The following is a 16,083-nucleotide window of genomic DNA, read 5'->3' on the forward strand; positions in this document are numbered from 1 at the left end:
ACAACCAAAGCTCACGCCGAGGTTGGCTTAGTTCTGTACTTGACATGTGTGTCCTTGTAACGCAGAGGCTGCAGACCTCACGTAGTGGAACCCCGTTACATTGTCTCATTGTCTTATATAGTGGTGAGGGGAGGAGCGTGTGTTTCATCGTTTATAACCCCTGTCTCTTCACAGGGGCGGGCCACTCATCAAGCAGGGCACTTTCCTTATGAAAATCCAATTCTCTCAATTGGAAGCTAAAATTACATTTAATCTCCTAACAAACTAATTTCAATATCAAACATTTCAATTGCATAACAATTCCATGTGACTCTGATAACTAGAGGGTGTATATTTTCCCAGGTACAGTTTATGTCGTCCTGTCATCAGTCATAATGTCTCAGATGACAACCGAACTGACATCCATACTCGTTAAGTTCCAAAGCATATTTCCAACTGGTTTTATTACCAAAATATGGTTCCTTTTCCCCATTTGTTTGATGTTCCCAGACTCTCTATATTTAACAAAGGCTATTCAACAGTCCTTCAGTAGGGTCAGAAAGAGAGGGGAAGGGAGAAAGTTATTTATGGGGGGGTCATAAACCTTACCCACAGGCCAACTTCATGACACTGCTGATCTTGCTCTGCTGAAGTGCAATAGCTATAGATGCTATCATGGCATTTTGATATAATATGACTTGGTGCCATCAGTAGCAATTATTTGATTGGTTCTTATGACTCCAGTTAGTCACCCCTATGAATATGACAGCTTAAAGCAAGCGTTATAATGCATCATAAGTGTATCAAAAGGCATCTCAAATGCAGTTATGAAGCATGATGTGTGTGTGCTTCGTAGAAAGTATCAGCACATCTTTTCTCAACTAATCTTTATTAAAAAGTTAAATCAACTCATTAAAAGTTCACCGTTTGGATTGTTTTATCTATATCAGATATCATTTTCAGGACTCATTAAATCTTATCATAGCAAAGTGACGTGAGCTCATGGCAGCCATAAAAGTAGAACAACACATTTATGCAATAAGGGACGGTTTCCCAGACCCAGATTTAAGCCAAATCCTGGACAAACAATAATTATCAATGGAATATGGTCATTGAAAGTGCATTATAGTCCAGGACTAGGCTTAATACCAGGCCTACGAATGTTAAACATAATGCCTTTTGCTACCACACAGACACACATACACTGCATATCTTATATTGTAACATTGGCCTCATTCCAGGCTGATTACATTGCAGTCATTGCATTGCATCAACTACTGTTCAACTACTGTACTAGCATCAGACACAGGGTCGCTACAATATATGAAATTCATATCCAGGCGTTGTGAGATCTGGCAGGTGTCTGGAATGTAGTAGGCCTGGAGCGAGTCCAATGTTTGTGACAGTTGATAAACATAACAACATTAATTAAATCTGGTCAGATCAGAAACACTCATAGCATACATAACAGACAGTGTATATAAAAGTGAACAGCCCTGATATCCCACATTTCACTTTAATCTGGTACAGGGGACTATGATTGTCTGAGGCTGTTCCAGAAAGTTGGATCAATGACTTAGCCGGCTTACTGTTAAAAATTGTAATCAACCAGTAATAAAGAGTTATATGTGGCTGTTTATCAAAGGTAGCTACCCCACTGGTCTAAGGCACTGGTCTAATCTTCATAGAGACACCTTTCAGAGAATAATGATAACCTTTCCAGTGATTCCAATTGACACTTGTAGCGAAATGTTTGGTGGTTCCCCATAGGTACTCTCCATTGATGTTAGCGTGGTGACAAGAACCATACCAAAATGCCCCATAGTAAGTAGCTGCACAGTTGTCAGACCAAGTGTCCTGGTCTTTGTCGAAGGTGCTGAACATCGACCCGCTATGATAGGCCAGTGAGTCACCTTGGAAACAGAAAAAATTGTCTGTTTAGAGTGTTTGCATTTTCTAAAAATACTACAATAGCGACCCAACTTACCATAGCTAAGCCATATAATTACCTCACAATAGACCTACCTATCTAAAACAGTCACTATTACTACTGCAATGTACTGTTACTACTATTACTTCTGGGCTGCATACTACTACTACTACTACTACTACTACTACTACTACTACTACTACTACTACGCTACAGTTACAACATGCACCACTACTGCAGTCACAACTTCTACAGATATCCCACTACAGGCCCACTACTATTTCCAACACAGTCACTACTACTATTACATTTTCAAACACTGGCCTCTAACAATTTCAACTTCCATACATTTCCACTAGCATACAAAATTCTTATAGGAAATTACACCACTTTTCAACCTCATATTCATCATTTCCAGCACCACCCCAACACCAACATATGTAAAAAAATATTTTTTTTAAAAAGGGCGGATGCACACCAGATGATGTCAAAAGTGTTTCTGGATGATCTGGTTAATATCATGTGATTTTTAACCAACTCTGAGCAGGCGAAGGTTAGTAAAGTAACATTTGCCTACTCATAGTTGGTGAAAATACACACCAGATGATGTTAAAAGTTTTTCCAATGACATAATCAGAAACATAGCCAATCTTCCTCTATCCTTTTGACCAGAACACATAGTAAAGTGCTGTTTTCACACTTTGATGTTGGGGTGGTGCTGGAGATGATGAATGTGAAGTTGACAAGTTGACAATTTAAGGATGAGTGACAACTGAAGCAAGCACACATTTTTTTCAGGAAAATTACCCTTTAAAGTGCTCTAACGTTTATAGGACAAAAACACAGCATTTGTTCTCAGACAGCTGTGAAGCCAGAGCACATTGTGTGAATGACTTGTGTTCATCTTTGAAAATGGTATCACCGACAAGGCAAAAACAACAAATGTTGTCTCTCACTCACCTGCTCCTCCATTGGTGAATCCAGTGACATGTAGCTTGTATCCGTCTGCCTCAGAGTCCAAATAGAAGGAAGAGTACATGGCAAACACACTGTTTCCTTCAAAGTCCTCCATGTCTACCCTCAGCTCATACTTCCTCCTCTTAGTGAGAAGGTGGATGTTCTCCAATCCTGAAGAGACAACGCCAGATCAGATTGCAGATTACAGTATACAAAGTTATCATTTGTATACTCTACTTGTTTCATCTTCTTTTGGGGGATTCTTTTCGTATTTTTTGCTAAAGTAAATTCTCACCTAGCCAGTATTCTCCCTCTGGGTTTCCAAAACCAACTTTGTACTGGTTCCAGCGTCTGTAGAAGTTCAGAGATCCATCTATTCTCCTCTGGATTACCTGGGGGGGCAGAGGGAGGACAGAGGGAGGACGGGGAGGACAGAGGGAGGACAGACAGAGGGAGGACAGACAGAGGGAGGACAGACAGACAGACAGACAGACAGACAGACAGACAGACAGACAGACAGACAGACAGACAGACAGACAGACAGACAGACAGACAGACAGACAGACAGACAGACAGACAGACAGACAGACAGACAGACAGACAGACAGACAGACAGACAGACAGACAGAGATGTTTAGCAACTGTTCACATGATCTGTAAGGATAGAAATGTTAATAAGAGCCCAACATAGTACTATGATAGTCACAGTCCACTTGCCTCCATCCGTGTTCATGTCACAGTACACCTGAACAGGTGTCAAAAAGGGGTAGATGGGGTAGACGCCACTTGCTTGCGAGATGTTGTAGACTTCATTACAGTCTGCATCCAGGTTGATATCACATCGAGGGGCAGAATGGACTGCTACAACAGCCAGAAGTAACACTGCCAACATGTGAGCCTTAGAGAGAGAGGGAGCGGAGAAATAGAGAAAGTTAGAGAGAGAGACACAGAGAGAGATAGGTGATTTCAAGTTTCAAACAAAACCTCTACCTTTCAATTTAATTCACACATAACATCTTCAAGAAAATACAATTATTTGATTTAAGTCAGTCTCACCATCATTATAGTTCGAAGATTTTCAGCCTCAAGTTCAAACCTTAAACAGAAATATTGAATACGATAGAGGTTAGAAAAAACAGTTAGTTGAACTGACGAGCATCAGTGTCCACTGTTTCTGTTCTAGCGCTCTGAGCTTTAGGAAGACTTTTATACAGCCATATATGAATATTAATTTACATATTAACATAAACATGATGGAGAGGTGGAACCCAACACTAGAGGATTCAAACAGGTCACGTGACGTTACACAGGTTGCACAAATCACAGTGTAACAGCAATCCAGTTCTAAATCGTATCTTTCTGTGAGGAAATGTTGTTGTTGGTGACCGAAATAGTAGTGGGCATGTTGTGGGATAACTGTAGAAGTTGTGACTGCAGTAGTGGTGCATGTTGTAACTGTGGAGGAGGAGTAGTAGTAGTAGTAGTAGTACATTGTAATAGTGACTGTTTTAGATAGGTAGGTCTATAGTGAGGTGGCTTAGCTATGGTAAGTTGGGTTGCTATTGTAGAGTTTTTAGAAAATGCAAACACTCTAAACAGATGATTTTTTTCTGTTTCCAAGTTGACTCACTGGCCTATCATATAGTCGATTGTCATTTTCAGATCATGAACATTAATCTTTTATTGCCACCAGCAGGTCACTGACTACTGACTAACAGATAGAAGGTTGAATGTTGGTGGTAGCCTCACAAAGCCACCTGATCTCACAAGCTTACATTAAACCCTTTTACGCAGCGTGAATCAGTCTGGTATTTATGAGGCTATGTTGGTGGTAGCACTTCAATGCTTTTAGACCAATACTGTTTTTAGGAGCTACTCGTTAATTCTCTTTCTGTTTTTAATGTTGTGTGCACCCTAGCCATGATGTAAATATTTCTGTAAACGAGTAAAAAAATACGAAAAAAAAAGTGCTTTGTCTGTAGTGTCATTGCTCCCTCTTGGTCAAGTCATTATTGTAAAAGAGAATGTGTTCTCAATGACTTACCTGCAGGTTAAATAAAGAGGCAACACTCTTTAGTGGGTCCCATACACACTCACGTTGTACAATGGATTTGACACAATGGTTGTGATACAACAGGTTGTGATACAATGGTGTGTGATACAACGAAGAGTTGGTCTGCACAAAAATGGTTACAGAACAATTGTGCAGTATCACCACAATGCTTGTGTAATATTTGTTGTTGCCAAAAACTCATACAATCTGGGTTCACCTCTCAATCAAGATCGTTTGTCAGGGGCCTCATTTATAAATGTGTACGATCATTTCTTAAACTATAATAAAAAATCTGGTTTATATAACATCTACACCCATTAATTAATTTGTGTTAATCACAAATATGCATGTTTCATTCATAAATCACACAATTTCATGCAAAAATCTACTTAAATTACATAGTTGTAAAATGTTGGTACGTACATATTTTATCGTAAGTGCTATATGACGAAATTACAATGTTGGACTTGACATGAAAATAAGGTCCCTGGTCACAAGCACCTGGTGTGTGCCAATCCTCTGTTTTGGCAGCAGAGAATCTAAATCTGGTTCTTAAAATGTTCTCATCGATGAAACATCTGATCTCAATACATTGTTCTATTCCCAAAGCTAGAATCTTTTACGAACACAGTGCACTAAGTTTTGTAGACGTGACTTTTTGCCAACATTCCTATCTGGTAGTTCAGTTTAAGGCACTTGTCAAACTCGTTCCACGGAGGGCCGAATGTCTGCTGGTTTTCTCTCCTCCCTTGTAATCCTCCATGGAATGAGTTTGACACCCCTGGTTGAAGGGTTTAAAGCAGTGAAGGGCTACCACCAACATTCAACTCACTGTTGGTTAGCCAGTGATCAGTATGGTGGTCTGCTGGTGGCAATAAAAGATCAGGATCTAAAAATGACAAATGGACAATAAAGTATTCTTCTTCTGATCTTTCTATCACCACCAACAACAACATTCCCTCACGGAACACGGAACACAGAACACGAAACACACGGAAATAAATGGATTGGATGTATAAGGGGATATCAGTGAACAAATGCCATGGTCAAGGCTATGACTGCGCCAGTGCAATGAGTGGAGCTTACTCAGGTGATCAAAAGCAACCGGGTCTCAGAGCATTTCGTATTATTCTGTATGTACTGTAAATCTGAGACACCCAATTTAGTATCATATGTTACATTTGCATAACAAATGATATGTTACGAATTCTAGGGGTTAGGGTTAAGTTCAGGTTTAGGGGAAGGGTTATCTAAAAGGGTTAAGGTTAGGGGAAGGGTTATCTAAAAGGGTTAAGGTTAGGGGAAGGGTTAGTGAACATGCTAAGTAGTTGAAAAGTAGCTAAAAAGTAGTAAATAGTTGAAAAGTTGCTAAAATACTAAAGTTGTCCGTGATCAGATTTGAACACACAACCTTTAGGTTGCTAGAATTTGGTCTTACCTGTGTATGGCAGGCCTGAACTGTCACTGAAAGGAATGCAGGTGGTTGGAATGTAGGTAGTGGGGGATAGGTGGAATCCACAGCATCTGAGTTTCCTGTTCATTGTGTTCTGTGTTCCGTGTGTGGTGTTCTGTGAACGAATGTTGTTATTGGTGGTGACAGAAAGGTCAGAAGAAGAATACTGTATGGTCCATTGTCATTTTCAGATCATGAACATTAATCTTTTATTGCCACCAGCAGGTCACTGACTACTGGCTTACAGATAGAAGGTTGAATGTTGGTGGTAGCCTCACAAAGCCACCTGAACTCACAAGCTTACATTAAACCCTTTTACGCAGCGTGAATCAGTCTGGTATTTATGAGGCTATGTTGGTGGTAGCACTTCAATGCTTTTAGACCAATACTGTTTTTAGGAGCAACCCGTTAAGTCCCTTTCTGTTTGTAATGCTGTGAACCCTATATATTTGATGTATTTATTTATAGGGGACAATGCACATTAATCAACATCAATATTACAATAATGCAACATTCATGTAAATGTGCAGGGGCTAGCCAAAAGCTAATTTGCACCCGTAGTCCCAGGGAAGGTAAGGGTCTTTACACAGCCACTATACAAACACTCACTAAAACAATACAAAATACAAATACATTACATCCAATAATATATAATTCTAACAACAACAACTTATTCGTAATAAAAAAACACTATCTTCAACTGTCATCTTACATATGAGGAACCACAGATAAATCGTGTACAGTTTTGAATAGATTTGAGCCATGTTTTCAATTTTTATTTAAAAGTACAATAAGCAGTGCAGCTTCTCAAGTCCAAGGGTGTTATGTACAACAACTCCCCGTGGAGTGAAAGAGGTATGGGACTGTAGGTGCGAGTAAGGATGACAAAGGCAGAGAATTTACCGTTTACTGGGAATTTATTTATTCCTTCATACAGTAATATGGGGAAAAGGGGCTGGACGGAACCAAAGCAAAGAAAGTAAATGTCAAAGCCCCCTCTCCTACCTTACCTGCCTACCCACTACTTACCTAACTTAGCACCACCTGGTGACCTACCCACTACTGACCTAACTTAGCACCACCTGGTGACCTACCCACTACTTACCTAACTTAGCACCACCTGGTGACCTACCCACTACTGACCTAACCTAGCACCACCTGGTGACCTACCCACTACTTACCTAACTTAGCACCACCTGGTGCACTAACCAAAATACAGGGGGTGGTCCGCCCAGGTCTTACCTAGTGTGCATAGGCAGTAAATACTACGGGTTATGTATGCCCATTTCATTCCAGTATATTGTAGCTCTAACAAAAGCCGATTGACCAAATTTACTGTGTCTAAAAGGGACAACGCAATCCCCTCTAGTTACTGCCCTTGTTATCCTGGAGGTGCTTTCCTTGAGCATCATATGCGGGGATAGGAGTGGAGACCATGCAGGATCTTAAAGACAAGGCTTGCATCTACATACTGCTTAAACCTATCCAGACTGAATAAATTATGTTTGTGAATGGTGACAATGGTGGTAACTGTTTGGTTTGTTATCAAAAATCTTGGGTTTGTTTGTAGAGTGATTCAATTGAATAGTAGCTCCTACTTGTGACCAGCATGTGAGGCAATATCTCAGATGTGAGAAGATCATAGCATGCATATATAGTTTAGCGGCCTCCAGAGGAAGGTAATCTAAAGTTGGATAATCCAAACTTGCCGTGTTAACCACCTTCTTCACATGTTTCTTAAATGTCAAGTTGGAGTCCAAAATAGCATTGAGATACCTGAAGTTAGACACAACTTTCAGATTTTCCCCATTAACAAGATCAGTTCGTTGGGAAGAATCAATGGATTTCTTAGAGAAGTACATACAAACAGTCTTGTCGATATTTAAGTGCAGGCAAGAATCAGTCATCCATTTAAAAGCGTCTACCATAGCTTCAGTTAACTTGTCTATTTTTTGAGTGTACAAACAGGACTGTATCGTCTGCATACATATGCATGTTAACTTGTGGGCAAGCAAGTTGGAGATCATTTATATAGATGGTAAACAAAAGGGGCCCTAATATTGACCCTTGTGGGACCCCAATGTTATAGTAAAGAGGGTCTGACTGAGTGGCCCCCAGACGAACCCTTTGACTTCTGTTTGTCAGATAGGAATATATCCAACTAATAACTTCAGTGGACACATTAAGGGAGGATAGTTTGGATAGGAGGACCTTATGATTCACTGTATCAAAGGCCTTTTTAAGATCCAACAAGACTGCACCGACTTCACCACCTATGTCCAGTTTTAGATTTAATGCACCCCAGAAAATAACATTTGGCTGTTTCGGTAGAATGGTTCGTTTTGAATCCAAATTGCATTTAATGTATGGAGTTTCCTTGATTGAGGTGGTCAGTCAGATGATCAGCCACCCATCCTTCAGCTACTTTTGATAGCACTGGAAGAATGCTTATTGGTCTGTTATTTTCCACCAGTGTTGGGTCACCAGATTTTAAAACAGGTATCACTGCAGCAGACTTCCAAGCATTGGGGAAGAACCCATATTTGATGGACAGATTAACCAGATGTGCAATAGGGGCAATCGGACAATATTTGTGTTTCTTCAGGAATACAATGTCTAGACCAAATACATACAGTTGAAGTCAGAAGTTTACATACACTTAGGTTGGAGTCATTAAAACTTGTTTTTCAACCACTCCACAAATTTCTTGTTAACCTCTATGGGCTAGGTGGGACACTTGCGTCCCACCTACTCAACAGCCAGTGGAATCCCGTGGCGCGATATTCAAATACCTTAGAAATGCTATTACTTCAATTTCTCAAACATATGACTATTTTACAACATTTTAAAGACAATACTCTCGTTAATCTAACCACACTGTCCGATTTCAAAAAGGCTTTACAACGAAAGCAAAACATTAGATTATGTCAGCAGAGTACCCAGCCAGAAATAATCAGACATCCATTTTTCAAGCTAGCATATAATGTCACAAAAAAACAAAACCACAGCTAAATGCAGCACTAACCTTTGATGATCTTCATCAGATGACACTCCTAGGACATTATGTTATACAATACATGCATGTTTTGTTCAATCGAGTTCATATTTATATCAAAAACCAGCTTTTTACATTAGCATGTGACTAGCATGTGACTAGCATTCCCACCGAACACTTCCGGTGAATTTACTAAATTACTCACGATAAACGTTCACAAAAAACATAACAATTATTTTAAGAATTATAGATACAGAACTCCTTTATGCAATTGCGGTGTCCGATTTTAAAATAGCTTTTCGGTGAAAGCACATTTTGCAATATTCTGAGTAGATAGCCCGGCCATCACGGGCTAGCTATTTTGACACCCACCAAGTGTGGTACTCACCAAACTCAGATTTACTATAAGAAAAATTGGATTACCTTTGCTGTTCTTCGTCCGAATGCACTCCCAGGACTTCTACTTCAATAACAAATGTTGGTTTGGTTCCAAATAATCCATTGTTATATCCAAATAGCGGCGTTTTGTTCGTGCGTTCAAGACACTATCCGAAGGGTAAAGAAGGGTGACGTGCCCGGCGCGTTTCGTGACAAAAAATTCAAAATATTCCATTACCGTACTTCGAAGCATGTCAAACGCTGTTTAAAATCTATTTTTATGCGATTTTTCTCATAAAAAAAGCGATAATATTCAGACCGGGAAACCAGATTTGCCAGTTCTTGCTGTGAGATGTTATCCCACTCTTCCACCAAGGCACCTACAAGTTCCCGGACATTTCTGGGGGGAATGGCCCTAGCCCTCACCCTCTGATCCAACAGGTCCCAGACGTGCTCAATGGGATTGAGATCGGGGCTCTTCGCTGGCCATGGCAGAACACTGACATTCCTGACTTGCAGGAAATCACACACAGAATGAGCAGTATGGCTGGTGGCATTGTCATGCTGGAGGGTCATGTCAGGATGAGCCTGCAGGAAGGTACCACATGAGGGAGGAGGGTGTCTTCCCTGTAACGCACAGCATTGAGATTGCCTGCAATGACAACAAGTTCAGTCCGATGATGCTGTGACACACCGCCCCAGACCATGACGGACCCTCCACTTCCAAATTGATCCCACTCCAGAGTACAGGCCTCGGTGTAACACTCATTCCTTCAATGATAAACGCAAATCCGACCATCACCCCTGGTGAAGCAAAACTGCGACTCATCAGTTTTGAGCACTTTTCGCCAGTCCTGTCTGGTCCAGCGACGGTGGGTTTGTGCCCATAGGCGACGTTGTTGCCGGTGATGTCTGACAACAGGCCTACAAGCCCTCAGTCCAGCCTCTCTCAGCCTATTGGGGACAGTCTGAGCAGTGAAGGAGGGATTGTGCGTTCCTGGTGTAACTCGGGCAGTTGTTGTAGCCATCCTGTACCTGTCCCGCAGGTGTGATGTTCGGATGTACCGATCCCATGCAGGTGTTGTTACACGTGGTCTGCCACTGTGAGGACGATCAGCTGTCCATCCTGTAGCGCTGTCTTAGGCGTCTCACAGTACAGACATTGCAATGTTTTGCCCTAGCCACATCTGCAGTCCTCATGCCTCCTTGCAGCATGCCTAAGGCACGTTCATGCAGATGAGCAGGGACCCTGGGAATCTTTCTTTTGGTGTTTTTCAGAGTCAGTAGAAAGGCCTCTTTAGTGTCCTAATAACTGTGACCTTAATTGCCAACTGTCTGTAATCTGTTAGTGTCTTAACGACCGTCCCACAGGTGCATGTTCATTCATTGTTTATGGTTCATTGAACAAGCATGGGAAACAGTGTTTAAACCCTTTACAATGAAGATCTGTGAAGTTATTTGGATTTTTACGAATTATCTTTGAACGACAGGGTCCTGAAAAAGGGACGTTTCTTTTTTTGCTGAGTTTATTTACACTACCGTTCAAAAGTTTGGGGTCACTTAGAAATGTCCTTGTTTCTGAAAAAAAGCTAACATTTTTGTCCATTAAAATAATGGAAATGAAGAGAAATTGCCAAGAAACTGAAGATCTTGTACAACGCTGTGGACTACTCCCTTCACAGAACAGCGCAAACCGGCTCTAACCAAAATAGAAAGAGGAGTGAGAGGCCCTGGTGCACAACTGAGCAACATTACAAATACATTAGATTGTCTAGTTTGAGACACAGACGCCTCACAAGTCCTTAACTGGCAGCTTCATTAAATAGTACCCTCAAAACACCAGTCTCAACGTCAACAGTGAAGAGGCGACTCCGGGATGCTGGCCTTCTAGGCAGAGTTCCTCTGACCGGTGTCTGTGTTCTTTTGCCCCTCTTTTCTTTGTTATGGCCAGTCTGAGATATGGCTTTTTCTTTGCAACTCTGCAAGGGTCAAAACCGGGAGGACTAGCAAAAAACAGAGAAAAGGGAAAAGCAGGCGCATGTAATAACACGCTGGTTGACTTGACAAAACAAGACAAACTGGCACCGACAGACAGAAAACACAGGTATAAATACTCACGGGATAATGGCGAAAAATGGGTGACACCTGGAGGGGGTGGAGACAAGCACAAGGACAGGTGATACAGACCAGGGTGTGACAGTACCCCCCACCCCAGGGGCGCCACCTGGCGCATACCATCCTACCTGCGCGCATACCTGGTTGACCTGGGTGCCGGCGGTGGAAGTCGGCGATGAGGGCTGGGTCCAGGATGTCTCTAGCAGGGACCCAGCACCTCTCCTCCGGGCCATAACCCTCCCAGTCAGCCAAGTACTGGAAACCCCTGCCCCGCGGTCAAACATTCAGCAGGCGTCTCACTGTGTACGCCGGATGGCCATCAATGACATGGGGTGGAGGGTGAATACAGAGGGTCTGGGGTAACAAAAGACGAATAGCAGTGGAACTAAAGACTCTAGAGATGGGGAAAGGGCCAATGAAACGGGGGGAAAGTTTGCGGGACTCCACCCGATAGAGCAGGTCCCGTGTGGATAGCCATACCTCCACCCAATGCGATAGCGAGGGAGCTGGAGTCCGGTGGTGGTCCTCTTGTCGATGATACCTGGAGTTGGTCTTGAGAAGCACCGCCCGGGCTCTTCTCCAGGTACGCTGACAGCGGCAGATGAACATCTGGGCCGAGGGTATGTTGACTTCCTGCTCTTATTCTGGGAAGAGCGGAGGCTGATACCCCATGGAGTACTCGAAAGGGGAGAGTACTGTGGTTGAACAGGGAAGAGTGTTCCGGGCATACTCCACCCAGACCAGTTTGTGGCCCCAGGTAGTGGGGTTGGTCGAGACTAGGCATCTTAACCTGTTGGGGGTAGGGGGCAGTATTTGCACGGCCGGATAAAAAACATACCCGGTTTAATCTGGTTATTACTACTGCCCAGAAACTAGAATATGCGTATAATTATTGGCTTTGGATAGAAAACACCCTAAAGTTTCTAAAACTGTTTGAATGGTGTCTGTGAGTATAACAGAACTCATATGGCAGGCAAAAACCTGAGAAGATTCCTTACAGGAAGTGACCTGTCTGACAAGTTCTTGTTCTTGTTCTCCTTGGCTCTGTTTATTGAAAACTGAGGATCTTTGCTGTAACGTGACACTTCCTACGGCTCCCATAGGTTCTCAGAAGGCGGGAAAAAGCTGAATGATGTAATTCCAGCCACTGGCTGAAAAACATTAGCGCTTTTGGTAAGTGCTCTATCAGAGGACAATGGGACGGAGGCGCGTGCACGAGTCGACCCCATGTTTTTATTTTCTCTCTCTTTGAACCTAAACACGCTTTCCCGGTCGCAATAGCACTTTTTTACGAGAAAAATGTCATAAAAATTGATTTTAAACAGCGGTTGACATGCTTCGAAGTATGGTAATGGAATATTTAGAATTTTTTTGTCACGAAATGCGTCATGCGCGTCACCCTTCTTTACCATTCGAATAGTGTCTTGAACGCACGAACAAAACAGAGGATATTTGAACATAACTATTATTATTATTACCTTTGCTGTTCTTCGTCAGAATGCACTCCCAGGACTTCTACTACAATAACAATTTACTAAATTACTCACGATAAACGTTCACAAAAAGCATAACAATTATTTTAAGAATTATAGATACAGAACTCCTCTATGCACTCGATATGTCCGATTTTAAAATAGCTTTTCGGTGAAAGCACATTTTGCAATATTCTCAGTAGATAGCCCGGCATCACAGGGCTAGCTATTTAGACACCCAGCAAGTTTAGCACTCACCAAAGTCAGATTTACTATAAGAAAAATGTTATTACCTTTGCTGTCTTCGTCAGAATGCACTCCCAGGACTTCTACTTCAATAACAAATGTTGGTTTGGTCCCAAATAATCCATTGTTATATCCAAATAGCGGCGTTTTGTTCGTGCGTTCAAGACACTATCCGAATGGGTAAATAAGGGTGACGAGCATGGCGCAATTCGTGACAAAAAAATGGTAAATATTCCATTACCGTACTTCGAAGCATGTCAACCGCTGTTTAAAATTAATTTTTATGCAATTTTTCTCGTAAAAAAGCGATATTGCGACCGGGAAAGCGTGTTTAGGTTCTAAGAGAGAGAAAATAAAAACATGGGGTCGACTCGGGCACGCGCCTAAGCCCATAGTACTCTGATCGGCCACTTGCCAAACGCGATAGTGTGTTTCAGCCAGAGGCAGCCTCGATATCGTTCAGCTTTTTCCCGGGCTCTGAGAGCCTATGGGAGCCGTAGGAAGTGTCACGTTATAGCAAAGATCCTCAGACTTCAATAAAAAGAGCCAAGATAAACAACAACTTGTCAGACAGGCCACTTCCTGCATGGAATCTTCTTAGGTTTTGGCCTGCCATATGAGTTCTGTTATACTCACAGACACCATTCAAACAGTTTTAGAAACTTTAGGGTGTTTTCTATCCAAAGCCAAATGTTATATGCATATTCTAGTTACTGGGCAGGAGTAGTAACCAGATTAAATCAGGTACGTTCCTTATCCGGCCGTGTCAATACTGCCCCCTAGCCCTAACAGGTTAACAAGAGTCTTGTCTTTAAAATGGTGTAAAATAGTCATATGTTTGAGAAATTGAAGTAATAGCATTTCTAAGGTATTTGAATAACGCGCCACGGGATTCAACTGGCTGTTGAGTAGGGGGACGATTTCGTCCCGCCGACCCTAGAGAGGTTAAGATTGTTTCCAGGTCTTGGTTTGCTCTCTCCGACTGGCCGTTGGATTGGGGATGGAATCCGGAGGACTGGTTGGCTGACAACCCAATAAGGGTGCAGAGCGCCTTCCAGAACTGAGACTAGAACTGAGGACCCCGGTCTGAGACTATGTCCACCGGGTGTCCGTGGATCCTGAAGATGTGCCGTCTCTTTGGCAGAGGGTAGCTTGAGGAGAGGGATGAAATAGGTGGCCTTGGAAAACCGATCCACTACCGTCAGAATGACGGTGTTGCCATCTTATGGAGGGAGCCCAGTGACAAAGTCCAGGGGGATATGGGACCAGGGACAGGTTGTGGCTGAAGGAGGCCGGAAGGGGCTTGCCGCGGAGTCTTATTCTGAGCACAAACGGTGCATGTGGCGACGAAGGCAGAGGCGTCAGGAACCATTGTAGGCCACCAGAAACATTGTCGGAGGAAGGCCAGGGTTCGAAGGAAACCCGGATGACAGGTAGGCTAGGAGGAATGAGCCCATTCCAGGACCCGGGACCGGACTGAATTAGGGACGAACACTCGTTTAGCCAGGCCTCCTCCAGGAGCAGGCTGGGAATGTTGTGCCTTGCGGACCAGGGTCTCAATACCCAAGCCCACAGCAGCCGCAAGGCATGAGGTATGGAGGATGGTCTCGGAGTCAGAGGATGTGGCAGCGGGACTGTACAGGCAAGAGAGGGCGCCAGGTTTAACATTATTAGACCCTGGGCGATAGGAAATGGTGAAGTTGAACCTGGTGAATAACAGAGCCCACCGGGCCTGCCTGGAGATAAGGCGCTTGGCTGTGTGGAGATATTCCAAACCAAAAACGAATGTTCTGCTCCCTCCAGCCAGTGTCTCCACTCCTCCAGTGCCATCTTGACCGCCAGGAGTTCTCGGTTACCCACATTGTAGTTTCTTTCTGCAGAGTTGAGACGATGGGACAGAAAGGCACAGGGATGGAGCTTTTGGTCCTGGACATATCGCTTGGAGAGGTTAGCCTCCACTCCAACGTCAGAAGCATCAACCTCAACCACAAACTGATGGGACGGGTCCAGATGGACGAGGAGAGGGCTGTAGTGAACTGATGCTTCAGGTCCACAAAGGCTCTGTCAACCGCTGCGGACCATGTGAACGGTACCTTGGGAGAGGTGAGTGCCGAGAGGGGGGCCGCCAGGGTGTTGTTGCCTTGAATGAAACACCGGTAGAAATTGGCAAACCCCAGAACGCTGTAGCTGCACCCTGGACTAGGTTGGGGCCAATCCACTACTGCTTTCACCTTTTCCGAGTCCCTCTGGACATTTCCTTCAGTGATGACATATCTCAGAAAGGAGAGGGTAGAACGATGGAACTTGCATTTCTCTGCTTTCACAAATAACTGGAAATCCAGGAGGCGCTGAAGGACTTGTCGAACATGGAGGACGTGTTCTTGGGCAGAAAGGGAAAAAAACAGGATGTCGTTGAGGTAGACAAACACGAAACGATTTAACATGTGCGGGAGCACATCATTTACCAGGGCAATGAAGACCGCGGGGGTGTTGGTGAGTCCAAAC

General features: G+C 43.1%; 1 protein-coding gene across 1 annotated transcript; it reads right to left on the bottom strand.

The window, feature by feature from the left end:
• Window positions 1-851: 851 nt before the first annotated feature.
• LOC106604415 (microfibril-associated glycoprotein 4) lies at window positions 852-4,035 on the bottom strand. The gene is made up of 5 exons (XM_014199013.2): window positions 3,923-4,035; window positions 3,573-3,764; window positions 3,162-3,258; window positions 2,870-3,037; window positions 852-1,892 (listed from the first exon to the last, which is right to left on the bottom strand). The coding sequence occupies exons 1-5, from the start codon at window positions 3,926-3,928 to the stop codon at window positions 1,642-1,644; spliced, it is 714 nt and encodes a 237-aa protein (XP_014054488.1). The 5' UTR covers window positions 3,929-4,035; the 3' UTR covers window positions 852-1,641.
• Window positions 4,036-16,083: the final 12,048 nt, after the last annotated feature.

Source organism: Salmo salar, chromosome 05, assembly GCF_965601325.2.
Source record: "Salmo salar chromosome 05, fSalSal1, whole genome shotgun sequence".
In the NCBI taxonomy this organism is placed as follows: Eukaryota; Metazoa; Chordata; class Actinopteri; order Salmoniformes; family Salmonidae; genus Salmo; species Salmo salar.